The 22,167-nt window shown below is 40.5% G+C and overlaps 3 protein-coding genes across 5 annotated transcripts; 2 read left to right on the top strand and 1 right to left on the bottom strand.

The window, feature by feature from the left end:
• Window positions 1–1,792: 1,792 nt before the first annotated feature.
• irf3 (interferon regulatory factor 3) lies at window positions 1,793–9,414 on the top strand. 2 transcript variants are annotated; one of them, XM_084341450.1, is made up of 11 exons: window positions 1,793–1,968; window positions 3,344–3,510; window positions 4,244–4,415; window positions 4,970–5,043; window positions 5,128–5,188; window positions 5,411–5,476; window positions 5,589–5,834; window positions 6,039–6,129; window positions 7,181–7,470; window positions 7,570–7,688; window positions 8,151–9,414. In XM_084341450.1, exons 2-11 carry the CDS (start codon window positions 3,346–3,348, stop codon window positions 8,262–8,264), a joined length of 1,398 nt encoding a protein of 465 aa, XP_084197576.1. In that variant the 5' UTR covers window positions 1,793–1,968; window positions 3,344–3,345; the 3' UTR covers window positions 8,265–9,414. The 2 variants fall into 2 exon arrangements, with proteins under 2 accessions (XP_084197576.1, XP_084197577.1); XM_084341451.1 differs by having other exon boundaries at window positions 1,793–1,978.
• A 90-nt stretch (window positions 9,415–9,504) lies between these two features.
• On the bottom strand, window positions 9,505–22,165 carry LOC311249980 (chaperone Ric-8A-like). The gene is made up of 15 exons (XM_084341448.1): window positions 22,078–22,165; window positions 20,394–20,541; window positions 15,928–16,022; window positions 15,788–15,835; window positions 14,759–14,776; window positions 14,570–14,659; window positions 13,857–14,467; window positions 13,379–13,514; window positions 13,031–13,219; window positions 12,775–12,869; window positions 11,518–11,668; window positions 11,302–11,397; window positions 11,040–11,184; window positions 10,304–10,583; window positions 9,505–10,114 (listed from the first exon to the last, which is right to left on the bottom strand). The coding sequence occupies exons 3-15, from the start codon at window positions 16,015–16,017 to the stop codon at window positions 9,982–9,984; spliced, it is 2,082 nt and encodes a 693-aa protein (XP_084197574.1). The 5' UTR covers window positions 16,018–16,022; window positions 20,394–20,541; window positions 22,078–22,165; the 3' UTR covers window positions 9,505–9,981.
• Window positions 19,925–22,061, top strand: LOC311249993 (uncharacterized protein). 2 transcript variants are annotated; one of them, XM_084341469.1, is made up of 4 exons: window positions 19,925–19,987; window positions 20,141–20,222; window positions 20,415–20,561; window positions 21,055–22,061. In XM_084341469.1, the coding sequence occupies exons 1-4, from the start codon at window positions 19,942–19,944 to the stop codon at window positions 21,212–21,214; spliced, it is 435 nt and encodes a 144-aa protein (XP_084197595.1). In that variant the 5' UTR covers window positions 19,925–19,941; the 3' UTR covers window positions 21,215–22,061. The 2 variants fall into 2 exon arrangements, with proteins under 2 accessions (XP_084197595.1, XP_084197594.1); XM_084341468.1 differs by having other exon boundaries at window positions 20,415–20,585.
• Window positions 22,166–22,167: the final 2 nt, after the last annotated feature.

Here is a 22,167-nt window from a genome sequence, read left to right as displayed (position 1 = left end):
AAGAAAAATAAGTAAACTATCCATTTCCCATTGTGGGAAGAAGGAGTATAAATAAGTAATATTTAAAGAGGAAATAGTCATTTCATTTTTATCATTTTGATGTTTGTGCATACTATGACTTATTTTGAAAACAATCTAATTTTCCATAAAAAAAGGAAAAAAAAGACGTGTAAATATTGTACAGTTCTTGATGAAATTCTTTGTCCTTCTGTACATTAACTCTCCTGTATTTGAGAAACAAATAAAATCTGCAAAGAACAAATGGTGTTTCATTTCCCTACTGTGTGTGTTCTCTTACATCCATCTGTGTGAGGACATGTTGGCTGGTCCTCATTTATTCAAAAGGCTTTTTAGGTATTACGGTGTTTTGGAACTAAAGATAGAATTAAAGTCCCCCGTCATTACAAAGTGTGATTTGCTTATTGTTCTTTGACCTTTTTGTCAGCGCTGTTCGACGCACGAAGGCTGTTTTCACATTCATCTGCTGAAGAAGGAGAGTGTTTACATTGAATCTCGGTTTAACACCTGCACCTGCGGGCATGATTTGTGACATCACAGCTATGGTCTCGAGTGCCACTTGCCGAATTATTATTTATTGGCTTTTTAGCAAAGTAGAATACGTGTGGCATCCATTTATCTTTTGAAATAAAAAATATTTTAAGAATTCATAGTTAACTGAACTTCTTTTAAAATGTCTTCAGTGGTGGAATCTGAGTAAGCTAAAGTTACTTAAGTTTTAAAGTACACATTTAAGATAATACTTCTTTAATACGTCTTTTTCTACTTCACTACATTTCAGAGGTAAACTTTTTCTGTACAAATTAGACATCTTTTCATTACAACTTCACTTCAATTAAATATTACTTTTTGTTATAAATTCATTTACTTAATAGTTTATTTAAACGACTCGTCAAGAGGGAAAATTAATTGGCAATTATTTTAATCGTGATGTCATTCCTCACAGCATTTCATGGTTCCAGCCACTCGAATGTGATGATTTGCTGCTTTTTCTTTTAGTTATTTTAATCATTTGAAATATGTTTAATATATTTTAGGTTTGGATCGATGGAAGTTGTTAAATTCTCACTGTTTTCACAATATTTATGAAACAATCAGTCAATTTATAGAGTCCTGTACAAAACAGTTCTCTTCCACCACAAACGACTATGATTTTAAAATATTACTTTTTTAAATGGGTCTTGAGTCTCAAAGTATCTGATATTAAATGAACTCAAGTATAAAAAGTTACACATATAGTTGCCTGTATGTAGGCTATATGCTGGGTTGACTGATTCCCAGCCCATTTAAAAAACTACTTGGCTACCTGGGCTATTTTTGGCTCTGATGCAGAATGTAATCTGCAAAGTAATTAGTTACTTAAAATATCAGATAACTATATTGGGGGAAAAAGGCACAATGTTTGCCTCCATAAATATAGTTGAATGAGTGAAAGCATAAAGTAACTGAAAACGGAATTACTCAAGTAAAGTGTGATAGTAAAGTACCTCAAAATGTTACCCAAGTGCAGTAACTTAAGTAAATGTACTTAGTTACATTTCATCACTGTGAGCTGCAACAGTAAAATCCTGCTTTTTATGATGAAGTGATGCAATATATGATAGTGTAACAGTCTCAGGGGACTTCTTTTTGGATGTGTGTGTGTGTGTGTGTGTGTGTGTGTGTGTGTGTGTGTGTGTGTGTGTGTGTGTGTGTCTGTTTGCCCCACCTAGCGGGACCGGCCGGTAAATGAAACTCCGGGGTGACGTCACATTTGGAAAACGAAACTGACGCCTCGCCTCGGAGTTTCCCGAGAAAACCTCGTCCGTTGGGCAGCAGCTCGGTATTTAAGGATTTAGTGACAGGTTGTCACACACGGCTGCAGCTCACACAGCTCACACACACTCACACACACACACACTCTCACGGTTGTCATCCTGCCTTCTGACCCGGGACACCTCGTCGCTGCAGGTAGGAGAAGGTCAGTGTTGTTGAGTCATGTCGCCTGTTGTGCTGCCTTGTTGTGAATTTGTTGTGTTGTGTCATTTATACTCAACGTGTAGCCTCTATTTACACTGTGTAGTATCCATCTCTGACTTGTTGTGTTGTACTTGTGTGCTTGTTTCACCTCTATTTCAAACGCAACACACTGAAACAGAAGAAACGTTGATATTTGACATTTGCAAGGAGACATTCTCCAGAAGGAGTGCTTTTACTTGTCATGCTTGAATATATATTTTAATGTAATAATATTAAACTTGAGCTTTTAAGTCAAATTGAGCTGTTTCCTCACTTATATTAGAGAATGTGTGTTATTGAGGGGCTGCTTCCTCTTTTTAGCAACACAGACATTGCACCACAGCACTGCACTGCACAGATGAGGCTGCTGATGCTCAGATATTCATATATTGCTCATTTGTTCTTCAACCTTTCATAATTTAGTGGCATTAAGAAAAGATAGAAAGAGAGATCTTCCATTCTGTTAAACTGAACATGCATCTGGATATTTAAGATTTTTTTTGCATTCAAAGATGCACATATTGAATCTTAAGTTGCTTTTTAAACTGTATTTACTCTCTTTTACTTGTATTCTGATACTTTGGACAATATGTCTTAAAAGGCTCAAATCCAGCTGTTAATAGCGCCATCTGCAGGAGGAAAGAGTACTTTAAGATGGACCTGAGAGTTCTTATAATTAATATATATAAATCTCAATACATGTGAATAATCAGTGTTGTAGCCAGAAGTCATACTGGAGTAAAAAGAAAGATATCTTGAGAATGTTGTTTTTAAAAAATGTCGTCCAAATGAACACTACTTGAGTAGAAGTCTCTGATATTAAATGTACTGAAGTACCAAAAATACAAGTCAAAGTAAATTATACAGACAGTATATTTACATATATGTAAATTATCAGCTTGGCCAATTATCAGATCTAATATTACGCATTTTTTTGATTGTCTGAATCTTTTTTTTAATAGGTTAATTTAAAAAGTCACTCATTTGGCTCTGATGCGGCATGTAATCTGAAAAGTAACCAGTAACTTAAGTTGGCGAGTGAATGTTGTAGAGCAAAAACTGCAATATTTGCCTCTAAAGTGTGCAGAAGAAGATGCTCAAGTACAAGTACCTCAAAATTATATTTAAACACAGCACTTGAGTAAATGTACTCAGTTACATTCCATCATTGTGATTAATTATGGTGGTGTAACATCTAGCCTGGCTCAGCTACTGCACTGTTACATTCTTTAAATTGTAGACAATCACGTTACAGTTCAGTGACCTAAATGACAGCCGACCGATGCACTGACACTGCAGGTGTGACATTTTGTTCTTGCTCCTGCAGAAATGTCTCATTCTAAACCGCTGCTCATCCCGTGGCTGCGGGCTCGCATCGACAGCTGCAGGTATCCTGGAGTCCAGTGGACGAACCCGGAGCGGACAGAGTTCTCCATCCCATGGAAACATGCTTTAAGACAGGACTCCTCCGACACTGACATCCTCATCTTCAAGGTAACTCACAGTCATCACAAATGATATCATATTTAATAACTAAATGGGGGAATAGTAGTAGGTGTCGCACAATGTATGTCACTGAATCTCACTTTGGTGCCAGAATGTCGTGACAGCTGTATTGAAGTCTATGGGAGATGCATGCACTAAAACCCAACATATGTCGCATGACTTCTGATGAAGAAATGCCTCCAGAAAAGGAAAGAACACACTTCACACTGTCAATCATTCGGGGGGAAAAAAGTAGCCTAGACTCTGAAGTGTGTCTCTTGAGTGTTTCTCAATGGATCTCCCATAGACTTCAACACAGCTGGTACCAAAGCATGACTGAGTGACGTAATGACCCCTCCCTTCTTGTTAGGTTCCTTGTCACATCGAAGGAGGTACAATGTCAAGTAAGCAAAGTAAACAACTTTGTCAATGCTTGCTACCAAAGGTTCTCATTTTCCATGACTGATCAACAAGGTGTTACCTAATTTAGTCCAGTTGTGTACTTGATACATGAGAGTTTGCACTGCATGCACAGCAAACATCCACTGATCATTCTTGAAAGCGGGGCCTTCCCTGGTTGTTTGGTAAAATTCACCCACCTGCAAAATCACCCCAGTAATTGTTGAGTGATTCATTATTTCTAAATGGATCTAAATTTCCTTTATAATTTCATATATATTGCAAATGAATGACTAGCTCTAGTGACAGTGGCTGTAACGTAATGACCTCTTCCCCCCTGCAGGCCTGGGCGGAGGTGAGCGGCAACGGCCGGGCTCAGGGAGACGCCTCGGTCTGGAAGAGGAACTTCCGCAGCGCCCTCCGAGTCAAAGGCTTCAAAATGGTCTCTGACAACAAGAACGACGCTGCAAACCCCCATAAAGTGTTTCACTGGCCGGATGACTCGGCATCAGGAGGTGAGGATCAAAGACGACCCCCATTTGGTCTTTTACTGTGGTAGACAGTTAAAGAAAGTGACTGTTTCCTGTGATGATCTGCACAAAAAAAGACGCGTATTCAGATTCCATTTCTCTCTCTCTCTGTTTTATTCATGCAGAATTATTCAGCCTGTGTATCTTAATTATAATCCTAGGAAGGGGGTGGCATCAGTCGGTCTATCATATCACTCGATTGCAAATCAGATGAAATACAAAAATCAGATAATACAGTATATGCGCCACAGACGCTGCTCATTTATGCTGACATGTGGGTAAAAGAGCACCTCTCTACCACCGTGGCCACACACAGGGCCGTACAGTCCCTCCTTACCTCCACATCACTCTCCAACTTGTATTGTATCTGGAGTCATGCCTCAGTGGATGAGATTTGTCAATATGCAAATGCAGAGCATGCAAGTCAATGCCATTTGTAGCGGGATTATAAGATTAAAGGAGTGTTTCTGAGGAGGATGAATGATTAAAAGATAGTAAGCAGCAAATTAGAACTGAGCCCTTTGCTTTCACTCTCAAAGCTAACTCCTCTGCTGGATCCCAGGACCAAGACGACCCCGACTTGTTTGAGGATGTCGGCTTTCCTATACAAGAAGTAAGAATTGTAGAAAAGTGTGAACGCTGTGTTGTTGTGCAGTTGCATATGAACTCATACAGATGTGTGTCTGTGATGTTTCAGAGCCAGTTGGAGGCATGCCTCGATGACTGTCTCTACCTTCCAGAAGAAACTGTGTTTACAGGTGAATTTATCATCTCTTGGCGTTAGTTTTGTGTCTCAGAAGGTAGATTTATCAGATCATTCATTTTCTAGTGAGGAATTTGGAATCACGTTTCTGAGCTTATCAATATTTATTATCTCCTGGCATGAGTGTTTGTGTCTCAGAAGTGTGAATTTATCTGATAGCGAGGAATTTGGAATCCTTTCTCTGAATATCTCTGAGCTGATCAATATCTGCCAGCAGAATCCGCTGCCAGCCACGATATCCTCCAGGAGTGTCTGAAGGGACTGAACATTGGCCCTGACACAGGTACCGTCTCTGCTCATCATCTCCTCCTCGCTGCTGCGGCACGAGCAGAAAACAATGCCCAGCTACTTTTCCAGAGAAAGATAGTTTTTCACTTTCTCCAACTTTTCCACAGAGGGCACCGCAGGCTTTGAGCCTCCTCCCGAGCAACAGCAGCTCCAAAACCAGCTTGCGATTGGTGGATGTGCGTTGCCTGGGCAACAGCAGCATCCAGTAACGTTTGAGAGTGCAGTCGGTGAAGCTGGGTTGCCTGAGCAACCGGCACGTCCAATGGAGGGAGCCATGGGAGGGGCCTGTGGTGGGCAGTTTGCGGAGCAGTTCCTACAAACCATGAGCAGGACCAGTGGTGGAGATAATTTCAGTGAGATGATGGATGCCACTGTATTTACATGCAATTTACACTCAGCAATGACTTCCCTCATAAAATATCTTTCATGAGGCCGTTAAAACAATGAGGCCTGTCAATGTAAAAATAAAACCAGTCACTGAATAATGTGTTTTAAAGAGGAATACAGTGAAGAGTGGAGCCTCTCCTCACACACTGCTTCTCTTTCTGTATCCTCAGAGACTCAGTTCAGGATATCAGTGTACTACAGAGGGGTGAAGGTGTTGGAGCAGATGGTTGAGAATGAAGCTGGAATCCGCTTGGTCTACAGGTAACATGAAAATAAAGCTTTCATCAAAGGAAACATGTCGGACAGATGTTCAGAATCCACAGTTCATCTTCAAATTGACTCTCACAGTTAAAGGGGGCAGTGGGATTTTGTTGAATACATGCTGTTCTTTCTTGCACAGAGTCAGAGATAGGAGGAGAGTCATTGTGCTCTCATGTCTGTACTGTAAGCCATTATTTCCCATAGGATGGTGGAGTCATGACCCGCCCTACTCTGCCTCTGATTGGCTCGTACTCTTTGCCTTTGTTGGCTGGGTTGGTTATGTCTAGGAATGAGATTGGTTATCAGGGCGAGTCAATCAGAATCACAGTGGAGTGGAGCACAGGTAATGCCTTCATCATCCCGGGGGGGGGGGATGTAAGTGCAGTTTGTAGCTGTGGCCAGGAGCTGATTAGCTTAGCTTAGCTTAGCTTAGCATAAAAAGACAAGAGACAGGGGAAGCATCTGGCCTGGCTTTGTTTAAACAGTGGCATCAAGTGTTAAAAGGACCAGGCTAGCAGTGTCCCTCTGTTTCCAGTATTTGTGCTAAGCTAGGCTAACTGTATCCTGGTTGTAGCTACATGTTTAGTGTACAGATATGAGAATGATGTCAATGTTCGGTCATTATCTGCTCACACCTATGCTGGTGGAAAGTCAGGTGAAGTTTAACAGTCCACCCATGAGGGATGCGAGCTAACGCTATTAGCTTAGTGGCTACAGTGAAGATTTCAGCTTGAAAAAAGCTTTAAATAACAAATCAATTTGGGTTTGCTTTTTTGGCGCTGTTTTTTAACGTCTTAAAACAAGTCCCCATCTACTTCAGTTGTTTAGGAAAACGCTGAATGCTGTTTTGCTGTGAAGCTCCAGAAATGTTTTGTGAACTACGAAACGTCATCTTTCCATCGACACGGGGGTGAATAGATAATGACTGATTTTTCATTTTTGAGTGACTTTTTCCTTAAAGGCCGAAAATATCAAGCTATTCCTTTAGTGTTCATGGGCAAATAGCCTAATATTCAATAAAAAATCTAATGAATCAATGTCTTCACGTCAGACCTGAGCTCATCGGGACAGTGGTGGATCCTGCGTCAGGCCTCTCCCTCGTCTCCCTGCCAAGTCCTGGAATGATGCTGGATCAAACCCAAGTCAATCTGACCCGGCGCATCCTAGACAAGCTGGGCGATGGCGTTGACTTTGGGGTCTCAGGCCACGTATTCTACGGCCAGCGACATGGCGAAATCAAAGCATTTTGGAGCTTCTCCAAGCACGACAGCAGCAGAGTGCCCCGAGAGATTTCTAAACTGGAGCCTCAGCCGCTGTACATGTTCAAGGACTTTGTGCAAGGTGGGTGAAAGGAACAAGCTTTCTGAGGGCGTACCTGTGAATACATATGCAGCCTTGTTGTCTCGATGTAGGTAGTGACTGATTGTCCTTTCCCTCTAGGAATATTGGACTTCATTGAAGGCAGAGACTCCCCTCCGTGCACCCTGTTCTTCTGCCTCGGGGAGAAGTGGCCTGACCCAGACAACAAGCCTTGGGAGAAGAAGCTCATCACAGTGGAGGTGAGGCAACCTCTAAATTATTGAAACGCACAGACAGTGTTGTGCTCTCAAATACCTTAAAGCAGTATTTCAGTTGCACATACCTCGATCAAATTTCATGAGTGATCAAACCGCCAAAATTGCCCACTCAAGGGAGCTGTAGTCAGCAGCACTTTTCAAGAGGCAATTTTGTCTCAGTATTGATTAATAGCACTGAGGGAACAAAGCCTGAATACCGCTGGTGACAGCTGATCCCTCTGGTGTTAAAGGTTTCTCTGCCCCCGAGCCTCTACAGTGGAGCACATGCTGTGAAATGAAAAGCTGGTGTAAAACTTTAAAGAAAAACCAGCGTGACACGTCTCATTGCTCCGGCTTTCTTGAATTTCACGGCCTCTGTCGAGCTCAAATTCGCCATCTCGCTCATGTCATTCTTGTCATTGTGTCTGACTTCTGCTGCCTGTTCTGTTTTTTCCTCGGTCTCAGGTGGTCCTCACTTCAATGGAGGTACTGAAGAATATGGCTGTTGAAGGCGGCGCCTCCTCCCTGCAGTCTGTGGAGCTGCAGATGTCGCTCGAAGAGATGATGGAGATGTACTGACACACTGTGTGCCTGGAGGAAGTCACTGTTTACTGTTTTTCTGTAATCATTTACCCTGAGGGAATCATCTCAGAAATAATCAAAGTTTATATGCTAATGAACATTTTATATCTTTATTCTACACCGGATAGAACAGATCAGGTTATAATAATGGTGTTAATGATTTCTCTGGTGTTTGGTGCACTGATTCTGTCCAAAGGTGCAAAGCAAATCTATTTAACTATGTTTAAACATGAATATGTGCTTTTAAATGTAATTTTAATATTTTTACATAAAATAATGGGACTAGGATTTGATAGGATCTTATTGGTGCTCGTGTTTCTAAGATACCGTGCTGCTTTCTGTTGCGTTGAATGAGCAAAATAAAAGAGCTCTGTCACTCAGCTCCAGAGGTAAACAGCAACTCTTTTCACTCATTATTCATTCTGCCTTCGCAGGTAACATGTCTGTCCTGATATAAGTGCACTTCTGTCTTTTGCTGTAAAGCAAAGCAGCAGATTTCTCTCAATATGCAATGTCCCCCAGAAGCTGCCAGTCATCCCATTAATGCTCCTATTTGTTTATTTGTTTACAGCAGGGCTGCAGCTAAAAATGATTTTCACTGGAGATGAATCTGTAATTTATTTTTCTTGATTCATCGATTTGTTGTTTGGTCTCTAGAAAATGGTCAGAAATGTTAATCAGTGTTTCCCAAAGCCCTGGATGACGACCTCAAATGTCTTGATTTGTCCACAACCCGAAGATACTCGGTGTACTCTCGTAGAGGAGGAAATATTCACATTTAAAAAGCTGGAATCAGAAAATAGACTAAAAAGTTACTCTGCTCACTACCAATTAATGGATTATCAAAATAGTTGGCGATCAATTTAATGGTCGACAACAAATTGATTAATTGTTGCAGCACTAGTTTATAGTTAACATGCTGATCTTTCAGAACAAATTTATTGAATTACATTAATTCCCACATGTAGCAACATTTATAATCAGATAAAGACGCTTCACTCATCAAAACTGAAATACTGTGTGTAGAGTGATATGAATATACTGTAACAATGCCTAAAGCCTCTAATAAACAGACATAACAGTAAACCCTTGAACCCAACTGTTCAGTAAGACTTGACAGTGCAGATGTGAGCAGAGCATCTGGAATCAGTCTAAATGTTTATGATCTTTGATCACATGAGACAGTTATAGCACAGTAATATACACCTGAGCACAAGCTGACACAGTTATGTATCACTTCACACCACAGACTGAAGAAGTTTATTTCATCTGTTCTTTTCAAAGGGCACGGCTAACCAACGACTGTGTGTATCACATAATAGCATATTCCAAATGTACTCTGAAGTAAGTCTATAGAAGAGACTGAATGAAACTATACATTAAAATACACATTATTTCAGTACAGTGAGAAGACTTGATTATGCCTTTGGAGGATATTATGTTTTACCATAAAATCAATCACTTCTTAACATCTACTATCAATTCAGAATTTCATTATTAACTCAAACCAGTGTGACATTATAGCTGCTCTATATTATTAGTCTGAATCCAGAGAACAAATTAAAAAGCTTTTCTTTTTTTTCTTTTTTTTATCCTTTTTGAGTTAATTCGGTCTCAGAATATGGAACTATGTTGTATTTATGCGCAGTCAAACTTTAGAAATAAAATATTTACAAAAGAAAATCATCAACTGAATGAATGGATGAGACACGTTTCAGTTCTTCTCTCCCTCCTCTGCGTCGTTCTCTGACCCAGACTCTCTCTCCTCAGGGAGGGAGTTTTCCCTCAGTCCCATCATTGGGACCAGCTTCCCCTCAGAATCCACTCTCATCGCTTGGATACCACCTCTGCAAAATAAATGAGTAGATAAAAAACATGGACTATTTAATAATCAATATTGTTCTCATTGAGCTCATTTAATCTTGTTCTGAGCCGATACTAGACTCGTCTTTTCAAACTGTTGCCACTTTGAAGATTTATACTTATAAATTTGATTTGATTGATAAGAGATACTGTGTCTGAGTCATTTCACTGACCTGGACAGCTTGTTGAAAAGCATGATCAGCCTCTTGGCCTCTTCCTCCTTTTCCTCCTCTGTCATGCCCTCCATGGGGTCTGGCTGCTCCGTCTCCACCCGCCCCGTCACCGGGTTGATGCGATCTTTGACCTGCCGGTACTCCTCAGTGTCCGAGTCAGAGTCGCTGGAGTACTGGCCGTCAGTGGCGGGCGCCCTGCAGCTCTGGCCGCCCAGCAGACCCCGGGAGGCCAGCAGGCCTGCCGCATTACCGTAGCCCGTGTACTTGACAAAACGACTCACTGGAAGAGGAAGTGAAGGCGGAGGTGACGATTGTATACACAAAAATATGAATTTTTGGGGGGTTATTTCTAATCGGTTGAGGAAGGTATTTTATAGGTAATAATTGATGAATATTTGACTAACGCCCCTGACAGTAGTGATTAGTAATGCATGCTGTGCAAACGAGCATTGCTCAAAAACACATCAATATTATTAATATAAATGCCTAGCCCAAATATGTCAGGCTGAATTTTCAAGAAATGTATATGAATTCATGCACAATACAACAGATATACAACACAATACAACAGATCCTAGAGGAAATGTAAAAGGAATGAGGATTTCAGGAAGAAAAAAAAAACAAACAGGTATTTTTACACTTTTTAAAAAAACAATTTCAACTCAAATTTTTAAAAATCAGATCAACATGAAAGCAGAGTACATCCCTAATGGAAAGTAATGATGTCTGCTCTTACCATTTTCCTTGCAGAGTACAAAGATGAGGTCAGCAGCGCAGTGTTTGACATCTGTATCCAGATGAGTCATAAGACGGATCAGACGACTCTTCACAGTGGACCCTTCCTCCGGCCTGTGTGTCGCGTCTCTCAGAGGAGGCAGGATCTGATGATCAGTCATAATTTCAGTTTCACACACAAATATACAAGCTTCAAACATAGTCTAAATATTGTAAGAAGAAAAATATGAAATTAGTTTTCTTTTAATGTTTGTGTGCATTACATGCTTCCTGATGTATTGACGTGTTTCTCTGTGAGCCCTGCAACTCTCCGTGAGCAGATTGAGGATTGGTGTCAGCTTCTCCTTGATCTTATCACCCTGAGAAGCAAACAAACATGGATGACTCCCTCAGGTCATTTCAGTATTAACAAACGCTCTCTGTTTTTAGGAGGAGACTCATGATTCAGTTTCCTCTCTGTATATGACTTTCTCCCTCACCGAGTCCAGGCGTTTTTCCATGAACATCACAAGGGTGTGGACACAGTCCATGTTGACCCCCTGGCACTGCTGCGAGCCGGGTTCCACCGGCACCATCAGCAGCACATCGAGACACTGGAGAGGCAGCGCTGACAACAGGTTGACTGTGTGACTGTGGGATGGAGAGAAGATTACAGGTCTAATATAGCAGTGTTCAACCTTACGTAATACTTCATGCAAGAGTATAGAGTGACACACAAACATACATTAATGACCCAACAACATGAGAGGAATCATCCCTGATACAATAATCAAATGCTTGTTCTATTCAGGTAATAAGGTCTTAATAAAGGTTTCAATAAAATAAAATAAAACAAAATTAAGAACTATAAAAATGCAGATACAATCCAGGAAAAATATATTTATTATTATAATAATTTAATCAGATCAATTGAACATTTTAATCTAGCTGTGGAAGCCTCAAGTCAGTAAACAAGAAAAGGATAAATGCTATCAAATCTAGAAGTACGTACAGATGAATGTTTACAGATTAATATTACTTTAGAGTATTACTTTAGAAACAACGATTCTTTGTGAAAGTAAGATTTAGGGACCAAACCAAAGACTTGAATTTTAGACCTGGGGTTAAAATATTGATGAACAAAAGTGTATTTTATAAAACTCGTCATGGAAACATCCAGGATGCAGTTGAAGGTGTTTCCACCTCATATGAACATTAAAATCTAAAATAAATCTGATTTGATCAAATAAAAACATGGGTGTGATAGACGCTTATTTCTTTTTTAAACACATTTTTCATAAACACATTATATAAATTATACATGCTGTAAATACATGAGTATATACTGTATCCAGATCATTTTGACAGTATTGTGTTTATTGAACTCATTTGAAACAAAATTCAAGGTAAAAAGAGGCTGCATGACAAAAACCTGATTACAAAATGCACCCTTTATTCCCCCTTTCATGTTTTAATTCTTTCTTTTTTACCTCTTACTTCCATTATTCCCTTGTTATTTTTTTAATTAATTAGTTTTGTCTTAATACACTTTCATGACTAAGTAATAATTTAATACTCCTGTTTTCCCTGACACGTGTAGAATTATTCACCTGTAAAATTATTTCTGTTTTCTTGAATATCCCTTTTTTTAAATTAAACAAACACCAGCAAATTTAAATGCATCTGTATTGTTTTTACTTATGACGGTTGTCATAGCCATTTCCTTGCTATCCAACCTCACTTGTGTTCATGCTCACCCCTGCAGTTCATCAATATCGTCAGGAAGGATACACTTTCTCATCAGGCAGACACGCAGGAGCGCCACCAGGTGTCGGTAGAGAGCTGCATTGTCCTGAGGGACAAGACAACACAGTAGACACATAGTAAAGCTCATATCTCTGGGATAAAGTGTGAAGGGGTTAAGGGGAAAAAAAATGTGATTTAATTTGACTTATGCAGAGGCTGACATTACACCTGAAGGCTGACAGATTAATTCTGGACTTGGTCACTGACCTCACTTGGCTCCTGCCTGTGGCTGCTGCAGGTGATGTTGAAGAGGGTTTTGAGGATCTCGATGATTCGCTGAGAAGCTTCAAGGGAGATGGGTGGCGTTGTTGGGCCCAGCACACATACATACTGGTCTTTCCACTGGACCTCCAGGGAGCTCTCCAGAGCTGCAGTGAGGATGGACACGCCTCCCTCCTGGAAGAGAAACATGATGCGTGTGAGAGTGGGAAGACAGCCAGTTCAGAGGTGCAGAACAAGTCAGGTCTGTTTGTATTAATATCAGAATAAACTGAAGGCGCCATGATAAACAAAAGGAGATTTAGCATTGAGGATTGTTACATCAGAATGATCTACCTGTTGAAGCTGAGTCCTGAGCTCTGGTCGTAGTGCAGTGATGAGGAACATGAGGCGTAGTTCATAGAACTGAACACTGGAGGGAGATGAGCAGCTGACACTGGAGGACAGACGCTCGATGAGACCACACATGAGCCTGATGGAAACAATAACAAGACATCCGCTGTCTTGAAATATGATGATTTACAACATCATTTTGTTTCAGTCTGCCCTGATAATTTACATCACAGTTTGGGATTTGCTTTTGTGTTAACAAGCATGAACTTGTTGCTTTCAATCAAAGCTGGGTGTATGTGTACATAATGACTTAGATTCAGAGGATTGAAGGATTATTATTTACTACAAATATATAACATGGATTCATTCATAGCTTCAATGGAAACCCCCTGAAGTCATCTAGTGTAGGAAAATGGATGCAGAAATGCAGGTGAGAAAGCCAACAGCTGTGTCTGTGTCTGCGTCCTGTGAGCAAGCCCACCTGAGAGCACTGAACCTCTCCTGTGCCCAGGTGCTGTTGTACACCACGTTACACAACACCTTCATGGCCTCTTTTCTCTGCGCCTCCTCTCCTGAAACCCCCTCCTCCTGCTCCTCTTCCTCCACCTCCATCTTGCTCTCCCTGCGGTCCCTCCTGCCTCGCTCCAGCATCTTATGATTGATGCTGCCTCTGTGCATTTCGTTGATGCTGGTCCTGTGGCTCCCGAACCAGCTGATGCTGTCCAGATCTCCGCTGGTGGCGTTGCTGATGTCACTCTTGGCATCCTCGTCATAGGCGCAGCACTCTTCGTTTTGGTCGGTGCCGTCCATGTCGCCATCGTCCTCATTGGTGCGACACTGCAACACTTTGGCCTCGGCGAGAGAGACAAGGATGTTGTCGTAGAAGTCAGTGTCAGGGTCGGTGGCTTCCTCGCTCGCATCACATGTGGTGAGGCCGGCTAGTTTGGCCAGAGTCAGGAGAGCGCTGTCGGTCACAAAGGGGCCCAGGACCTTTTTGTCTCTGGAGAGGATTCTCAGGGTGCGTAGAGACACTCTCAACAGACGAGCTTTAACCCCTGTTCTTATGAACCTTGTGAGGACAAGAGCTAAATTCTGAGGACAGGAAAAGAGAAATAGACATTTAGTTTCACACCATTCTTCAAAGGAACAACTGAAAAAACCTCGGGGCAAGCAGACAGTGAGAGAGTCAGGCACCTGTCTGAGGATGAGGCCTCGATCCTCCTGGTCGTACTCGTCATAGTCAGAGTCAGAATCAGTGTAGTCCCTCACTTTATTCTTCTTGAACTAATACAGCAGATCAAAGAATACATTTAAAGTTAGGACCTTCTCATGTGCAACAAAACCAATACTTTAATATTATTCCAAACTCTGGCAGCACTGTACCTCCTCAAGTCTTCTTTGCTTTAGGAGGTGGAAAGTTGGATTTCAGTGAGCAACGTGGCAGAAAAAAAGAAAAAAGAATATCAGGACATATTCTTGTTACCATTGGGAATCATGCGTATGTATTATGTTAAACTATTAGGACTCCTTCACACTCACACAGAGTTTCCTCTTATGAGCTATTCACAAAGCTGCTAAGCTAAACTAAAAGAAGGGGTGATGTTGACCCTGTTGCTATGGAAGACATCATGTCTCTGAATTAATGTACTCACTACGTCTGTGTCAATAAATGTGAAATTAAATATTCATCAATACATAGGAGTGTGAAAAGGAACTAGACTGGATAAGATGAGCTTATAAACGTGAAACATTAAACTGAAATGTCTCAACACATTAGAGAACACTGAAGTTCAAACAAGAGAAAAATCCAAGGCACTTTTTTGGCTAAATTAGTTAAAAAGCCTTAATTTGATGACTTCAGGAGATGAAAGCCATTTAGCTGACCCTGACCCTGACCCTGACCCTCAGGAGACAAAAGCCATTTGTGTCGCTACATACATTGTCAATGTTTTTAAGAATTTCAGTATGAAATAGCCATCTAAAAGGCTTTTTAACCTTTTGCCAGAATCAAAGATAGATTTGAGTTGTCTAAAATACTTTTAGACAAAAATCTACGAGGAGTTTTAATTGACTATGACCTTATTTAGGAGTTTCTCCTAACTCAATCAGTTAGGGGCTATTTTCGGCCACAGTATGTTTGAGAATACGGCTTCAGATCTGCTGTTCAATGGCTGCAAATGACAGAGCTGAAAGTGTTGAATAGATTAACACACAGGCTGTTGGTTATTCAATCACTCTGCCTGGGCTCAATCTGCCTGAGCATGCAAGGAGAGAGGATCAGGGACAACTGATACAGCAGAATTACTAATCACATACAGACTACGGAGCCAGGGTGGGGAGGGGTGGATGTAGGCTAAGAAAAGGTTAAGGTGAGGTTTAAGGGGCACTGGTTGGACAGGAGCAGCAACTTACCTTCCTTCGGTCCCTCTCCTCTGCATCAAAGAAGAAGCACTGGGCGAACTGAGATGACGACAAAATGATAGTCATTATCGTATGTTACAGCAACATATCGTCCAGACAAGAATGTGTGAACTTCTGTGTGTTGGTGTTACCTCTCTGTTGAACTCCTGCAGCTGTGTCTGAACACCGTTGTCATTGCCCTGTTTGATGCACTGGATAATCCCCTCCAGGTCCACGTCCATGCTTCCTGCGCACACACACATGCAAAGGTACAGAGATAATCATTCAGGCTATAACAAAATTAAAGTTACACAAGAATAATGACGATGAGGATGACAGTGACAGACAAAATACAGCATGTGTTTGGTCTGTTTTTGACCAAGATTGTGAGAATACAGGCCAACAAATTAGACATTTAAGAGCAGAAAATGACTTTCAGTAAAATACTTTATCTTCTTTAATCAGCTTGATTGCTGATAAATGCCTCCTGGCTAATGACAGCTGAATCTGTACATACTGAACTGTATCACACGCACATACAAAAACTGCAAACATTTGATGTGTGTCTAAACTTACCTTGCGTAATTCACTTAATCAGCCGGTGATAAACCGTAGGTGTGTCAAAATCACTGACCCAAAGTGTTGTCACCGCTGCAACTTTACTTCAGCTCGCGTCCACGTATGCACAGTAAACTAAGCTCTGCCTTCAAATTCACTCAATTCACTTGCTTTCCAGTTACACTCATGCGCTCAGCACATCTCTGTATCGCCCTCTCTCTCCGTCCCTCTCTCTCTCTTTAATCCAAGAGAGATACAGGAGCCATGGAGTGGTTATGGTTATAATCCACTAATGGACTCTAAGCTTATATCTCTCAGTGTTGACCCTATAACCTACAGGTTTCCCAGACTCTCTCTCACTCTCTCTGTGTCCAGCTCTAACACACTCTTTCGCTCAAATCCCTTAATAGCTTGGGAATAACCATAGCACTGAAATAACCATTAAGATTTGGTTTTCATAACGCTTCTCTAGCTGTTGCATAACACTGGAGCTGATGATGCCCAAGATAGCATCAATGTTTTTCAGCTGAATGATTACAGCTTAAAATGTCTTTAATTACATTGATCAAAATCCTTCCATCATGTTAATGAAAGAACAGGTACAGTGAATTAATTATTGTGTGTACAGTTTGAGTCTAGTCCCACAAGATGGAGCTGTTTTGATGGCTGAGTCAATCCAACTCTAAATCTAAAGAGGTTATTTATCTTTTGCATGATGAATGTGCATTACAAAATGTTTCCATTTAAAGGAAACTTATAAAATATTTTACTCTATTTATAAACTTCAGATGGCACCAGTCTCCATCAGATCAGCTAGAATAAGGGATGACAGCAAACAATGCTGAAATTCTGATTTATTCTAGTAAATAAATTGTTGCACTGTTGCAGAGTGCCCTTAAGTCATAATCTGTGAGAAGATGATGTGCGAGTGAATGACAACAGGATGCTCACTCTTGTGCCCAGTGGGTAGAGGAAACACGGCCGGGAAGGCTGAAGTGGCCGGCTGGTGGCTGCAGGTTTACAACAACAGGATGCGCACTACGTCAGCGTTAGTGGGAGAAAAGTCAGAGTCCTGATAAAGTGCTCTCCTGGAAGTGAGCGCACATATTCCTTCAAGATGAATGAAGACACTTGAGGTGCAGGAAATCAACAAGTCTGAGCTCTGAGAGACCGGTGACCTTCAGTAACCTTTAACCAGTGGAAGAAAACAACCATTGCCACTGATGTACGCAATACAGGACTGTTTGCTTTAGTCATCCTGACACAGAATAGCTCATAATGGCTGGGACACTATAAACTGCATGTAGCCTAAACCCACCTGACCTCAGTTAGCTTTAATGGAGATCTGTTTTGGACTCCATATATTTGTATGTTGTATATTTTTTCCCCATAAGATGAGTCCCCAGGATAGTATGGCTACTTTATGTTGTGGTAAATATCTTTTAAAGAATAGAGTCAGTTAACTTTAATTACTCAAATATATATTTAGATATTTCAAACACAATAATAAGGAGCAATTACAGTAATATTCTATGTATTTTCATTTTCTTAACGTCACCCTCTACTAAAAAAATATGCTTCTTGTTCCTTCACTTGGATATTTGACATTCAAGTCTGTGCAGAATGAAGCACGTTAATGGTAGAAGTCTGTATTCACATTTATCTCACCTAAAATCTTAGTTTAAAGAGTGTATGGACAGATTCATTTTGTGTCTTTATATCTACTTTGTAATCAAAGCATGTGCCAATATGAAAATAACATAATTAAAATCACTTAAATTCAATTTTCTTTATAAAAAATTCGCAACAATTCCCTCCATGAGCAAGCACTTGGGGACAGAAGTGAGGAAAAACTCTCTTTAACAAGGCAGAAACCTGGAGCAGAACCAGGCTCTGGGTGGGCAGCGATCCGCATGAGGGCTATGTGGAAGCTTGACAACTTCAATGCAAATATACAGGGAATACATTTTTCAGTATATGTATATGGGGACAACTTTTGTCCAGCAGTTTGGGTCACACTTTAATTTGAGTTCCCCTATTTAGCATTTAAAAGGTGTACATAAACAAATGATTTTCAACACCCTATAATGTAGCTGTACACAGTGATACATTTTACGTATTTATCAATATACATTATTTGTCAACAATTCTAACTTCTCCTACATGAATGAAGACATATTTTATAATATTACAACTACATTTCACTATATTACCATTCATCTGATCTGTTTATATCCCAGCTTCACAAAGAAAAGCTGTCAATTCTCATGCTTGGGAATTTGGCAAGTTTTACTTGAAAAATGACTCAAACAATGAATTAACTGTGTTATCAAAACACTTGCTGATACATTTTCTGTTGAATGCCTTGTCCGTTAATGGATTCATTGTTTCAGTCATTATCAGTGACAAAGTTTGTTTTCTGTTGTGATTCGCGTTTACTTAAGTTTCAGGCAACCCTTGCTCACAGCCAGTCAGCAGCAGGTGCACAGGAAGTGTTGACTTTCTTTTGGCACGTAATCCTTGTAATCATGCAAGTTGTAACCTCTGAAGAGATTTTTTTTTTTTGAAACAACACTTCGTGTAATCCATGCTTAATCATATGTTAAATCCTGAGACTGCGTTATCAATCGACTGCTAATGCTCTCGTGTGCACGCGCGCCAGTGATGACTCAGTGCACTGCTCAACTCACACTCCCCAGATGGTAGTCACAGGAAAGGTACACAATAGGCTCCAGAGGGGAAGTTGTGATTCAGCGTGAGAGAAAGAGGCTGGGAGAAACGGGAGTGTGGAGTTTGGAAACCATTAAACGTGTCACTTGTGACACTGGCTCACTGTGGGTTTACTGTATTATTAAAAGATAAGGAAATATTGGATCATTTCCTAGAGCGATGTTAGAATTTGACCATGTGCCAAACCTAAAAAAAAAAGTTAAACCTTATTTACTTCTGTGACCACTTTCAACAAAGCTGTGCTTCAATTTTTGTTATCACATTATTTCTAAAATCTGATTTATTATCTTTGAGGAAAGTTGTAAGATAGACATGTTGTTTTTGAAACACTGTATATGGGGGGTGGGGTGGTGGAGGGTGGCATGTGAGTGAAGGACATTTCAGGAATAAACACGGTGACGGCAAAAGTGACTCAAGGGAAAAAGGCACAGGAAAAATGGGGCGATAAAGAAAAGCCTGGAGGAGAATTGGGGTTATTTTGGGCTATGCGGGCTTCCTGCAGGTGATGGAGATGAAAGAATGATTTCTGGAACAATTGCTCAGCAGCAAGTGGAGTGAGAGCGGGGGGGAGTCGGTGGAGCAAAGAGTGAACATAAGAATCAATGTAAACATTACACAAGGTACAAGGTCACCTCAAGTTTAAGTACAATGTTGTGCTTGGATGCTGTTGTCATATCCGTATTTATGTTAGCATCACATCTCTTGTAAATAGAGGATAAAACTGCCACCATAACTGATTAATTACAAGCGTGGGAGTTGCTCTGCCAGTATGAGTATATTCGAGACACACCCCCTCAGCCTACCACAACACTATAAAGGACCAGAAGTGGAGACGGGATGACAGACTTGGGCATCCAACAATCAGCAAGAGACCACGAATGGTTTACTCAAAAAGCCACAGCAGGGTTTGGGATTTCTTTGGCGGTAAATGCTATTTTGATAATGATTGAATTGGATCATAATTGCTCTCTTTATTGATTTTCTTCTCTTTTGTTGTACAGATCATTTATTAGTAATGAGTGTGGTCAGGACAGTATGTTTTCCTCATCACCACTTGATGTTTTTTTTCTGTCACAGGCCAGTGCGGTATGGAGATAGCTGTTCTGCTGCTGCTAGTTGTGCCTTTGACTGCTGCCACTCCGCTCAGACCAACTCACAGGTCAGTGAAAAACATCTGTAAATATTAAGCTAATGATAACAGAGATAAACCAAAGATAAAGATAGATTTTCCTGCCTCAAAAGCGCTGTAGATATTGAGACAGAAAGAAGGAGAAAACTGGACTACATATTAGTTTGTCTATATATCATAAATTCCAATATTAATAAATACCTTTTTCTGATGGGCCTACAGGTCAGACGCTGTCTTCCCAGGGGACATCGTCCAGACTTCAGAGGTAAAAGCATCAAAGGATGCACAGGAGCAGCATGTTCAATTACTGAAGATCATCCCATTTCACTCAGAAGACAAACATCTAGACCTGGACGCACTGAAAGAAAGGTACAAAAGAGCACAAGACACATCGTGAGTGGCTGAAAACTACAGAAGTTCTACTTATACAAGAAATACTTGAAAACACCTGCTTTCTTGTATCACATCACATTTTACATTCTAAGACAGTCTGATGCAGGATAAATCCTGTAGTGTGTAATTCCGTCCCACTAATTAATTGGCTTTTAGCAATTCCTAAATTGTAGGTGTGTATGATCTATATAGTCTTTATTTTTTATATTTTTACTTCATTTTTTTAATTATTCTATTTTGTCCAGGGTTTTTTTTGTCTTGTTTCATTTTTATCTATCATAAATCACTGTTTTTCCCTCTGCTCATGACTGCTGAGCTACCGTGACAGGTTAATTTTGCCACTGTGGAATCAATAAAGTCTTAGCTTATCTAAATTGTAGTTTTATGATTTATTTGAAAACTGGAGATTACTTTTTTACATGTATGTTAATTATTTATTTTCCACCTCTTTCTCATTTTATCACTACAGAATGGCAGCGAAGTTGCGTCCCCGGCGTGCGCCTCAGCACGGCTGCAAGTTAGGGACATGCCAGATTCAAAACCTGGCCAATGACTTATACCACATCAGCAACACAAACGGGAAAACGACGTCGAACAAGGCCCGCGACCCGCATGGATTCGGCAAATAGGGCCGAGAGGGGTGACAACAGTTGCGGACTAACAAGATGAACAGTTCTCAACATTTCTTGTCTATTTATAACCAAATATGTCTGTCTGTGTATGTTCTGACTGACTGGTACTTATAATTGATTTATGCTCTGTAAGCACACAGATTGTGGATGTTTGAATGTTGCGTAAAATATTTAATCATATTGCTTTTTAAAATATAAACACCTCAATATTTAAATGCTTTGTACAATAAATATTTAATATAAAGAAGAAGTGTGTGGAGTTACAGTTGATGAATATCTAGATTAACCTGAGGAAGAAGGCAAAATGGACTACTGCAGGTTGAATTCTGCTTATATGGACACTTTCTAAGGAGCGTCAATGCCTTTAAAGGGTAGAAGGGCACTGAAACATTTTTCTCAGGCTAGTAATTACCTTATAGAATCGACATACTTGAGTACAGAAATCATATGTTAATTTCATCTAAATTATTACATTTTCTGATGTTAAATATGTTTCTGCATGCAAACGCGCCATGCGTGTGTTGGGCTAATTCAGGCAGTGCCCTGTTGGTAATCCAGGCCTGACTGTGTGATATTTTTAGGCAACTGTGACAGCAGCAAATTGCTCAATGCACAAGCTTGTGTGTCTTCAGTTGTCTGTCTTCTACAATGTCAAAGTGTTCAATCAGTGGCCAGGAGCATTGGATTTCCAACAGAGGGAGATCTTAGTAGTGATAGCAAGAGGGTTATAATCAGGAATGACCCAGCTCACAGCCCAGGTATGAAATACCCTTGGTTTTTCACTGGCCCCTCCTATGTTTCTAAGTTTGGAGGAAGGTATTTGGAGATTGTCAGCCACTTGTAAAAAACCACACCCTCACCTGTGCGGCGTGTCAGCACCTGGTTTCCTTCCTGACTGCTGCTTGGGGACGTCTGGAAATGGTATTTCCATAGGAAATTCACCTACTCAT

The sequence above is a fragment of the Pagrus pagrus genome, assembly GCF_965226575.1.
Source record: "Pagrus pagrus genome assembly, chromosome: 21".
Taxonomy (NCBI): domain Eukaryota; kingdom Metazoa; phylum Chordata; class Actinopteri; order Spariformes; family Sparidae; genus Pagrus; species Pagrus pagrus.
Note: the sequence above shows the minus strand (reverse complement) of the source record. Positions and strands in the feature narration are given on the sequence as shown.

Bases quoted from the DNA above. Each gene is read 5' to 3' on its own strand.
- irf3 (XM_084341450.1), top strand. From the start codon at position 3,346: ATGTCTCATTCTAAACCGCTGCTCATCCCGTGGCTGCGGGCTCGCATC. The intron at 5,477-5,588 runs GTACCGTCTCTG...ACTTTTCCACAG, and splicing joins GAACATTGGCCCTGACACAG to AGGGCACCGCAGGCTTTGAG. The intron at 5,835-6,038 runs GTGAGATGATGG...CTGTATCCTCAG, and splicing joins CAGTGGTGGAGATAATTTCA to AGACTCAGTTCAGGATATCA.
- LOC311249980 (XM_084341448.1), bottom strand. From the start codon at position 16,017: ATGGACGTGGACCTGGAGGGGATTATCCAGTGCATCAAACAGGGCAAT. The intron at 14,468-14,569 runs GTGCCTGACTCT...TCCTGTCCTCAG, and splicing joins GAGGCCTCATCCTCAGACAG to AATTTAGCTCTTGTCCTCAC. The intron at 12,870-13,030 runs GTCAGTGACCAA...CTTGTCCCTCAG, and splicing joins ACAGGCAGGAGCCAAGTGAG to GACAATGCAGCTCTCTACCG.
- LOC311249993 (XM_084341468.1), top strand. From the start codon at position 19,942: ATGGTTTACTCAAAAAGCCACAGCAGGGTTTGGGATTTCTTTGGCG. The intron at 20,223-20,414 runs GTCAGTGAAAAA...ATGGGCCTACAG, and splicing joins CCGCTCAGACCAACTCACAG to GTCAGACGCTGTCTTCCCAG. The intron at 20,586-21,054 runs GTGAGTGGCTGA...TTATCACTACAG, and splicing joins AAAAGAGCACAAGACACATC to AATGGCAGCGAAGTTGCGTC.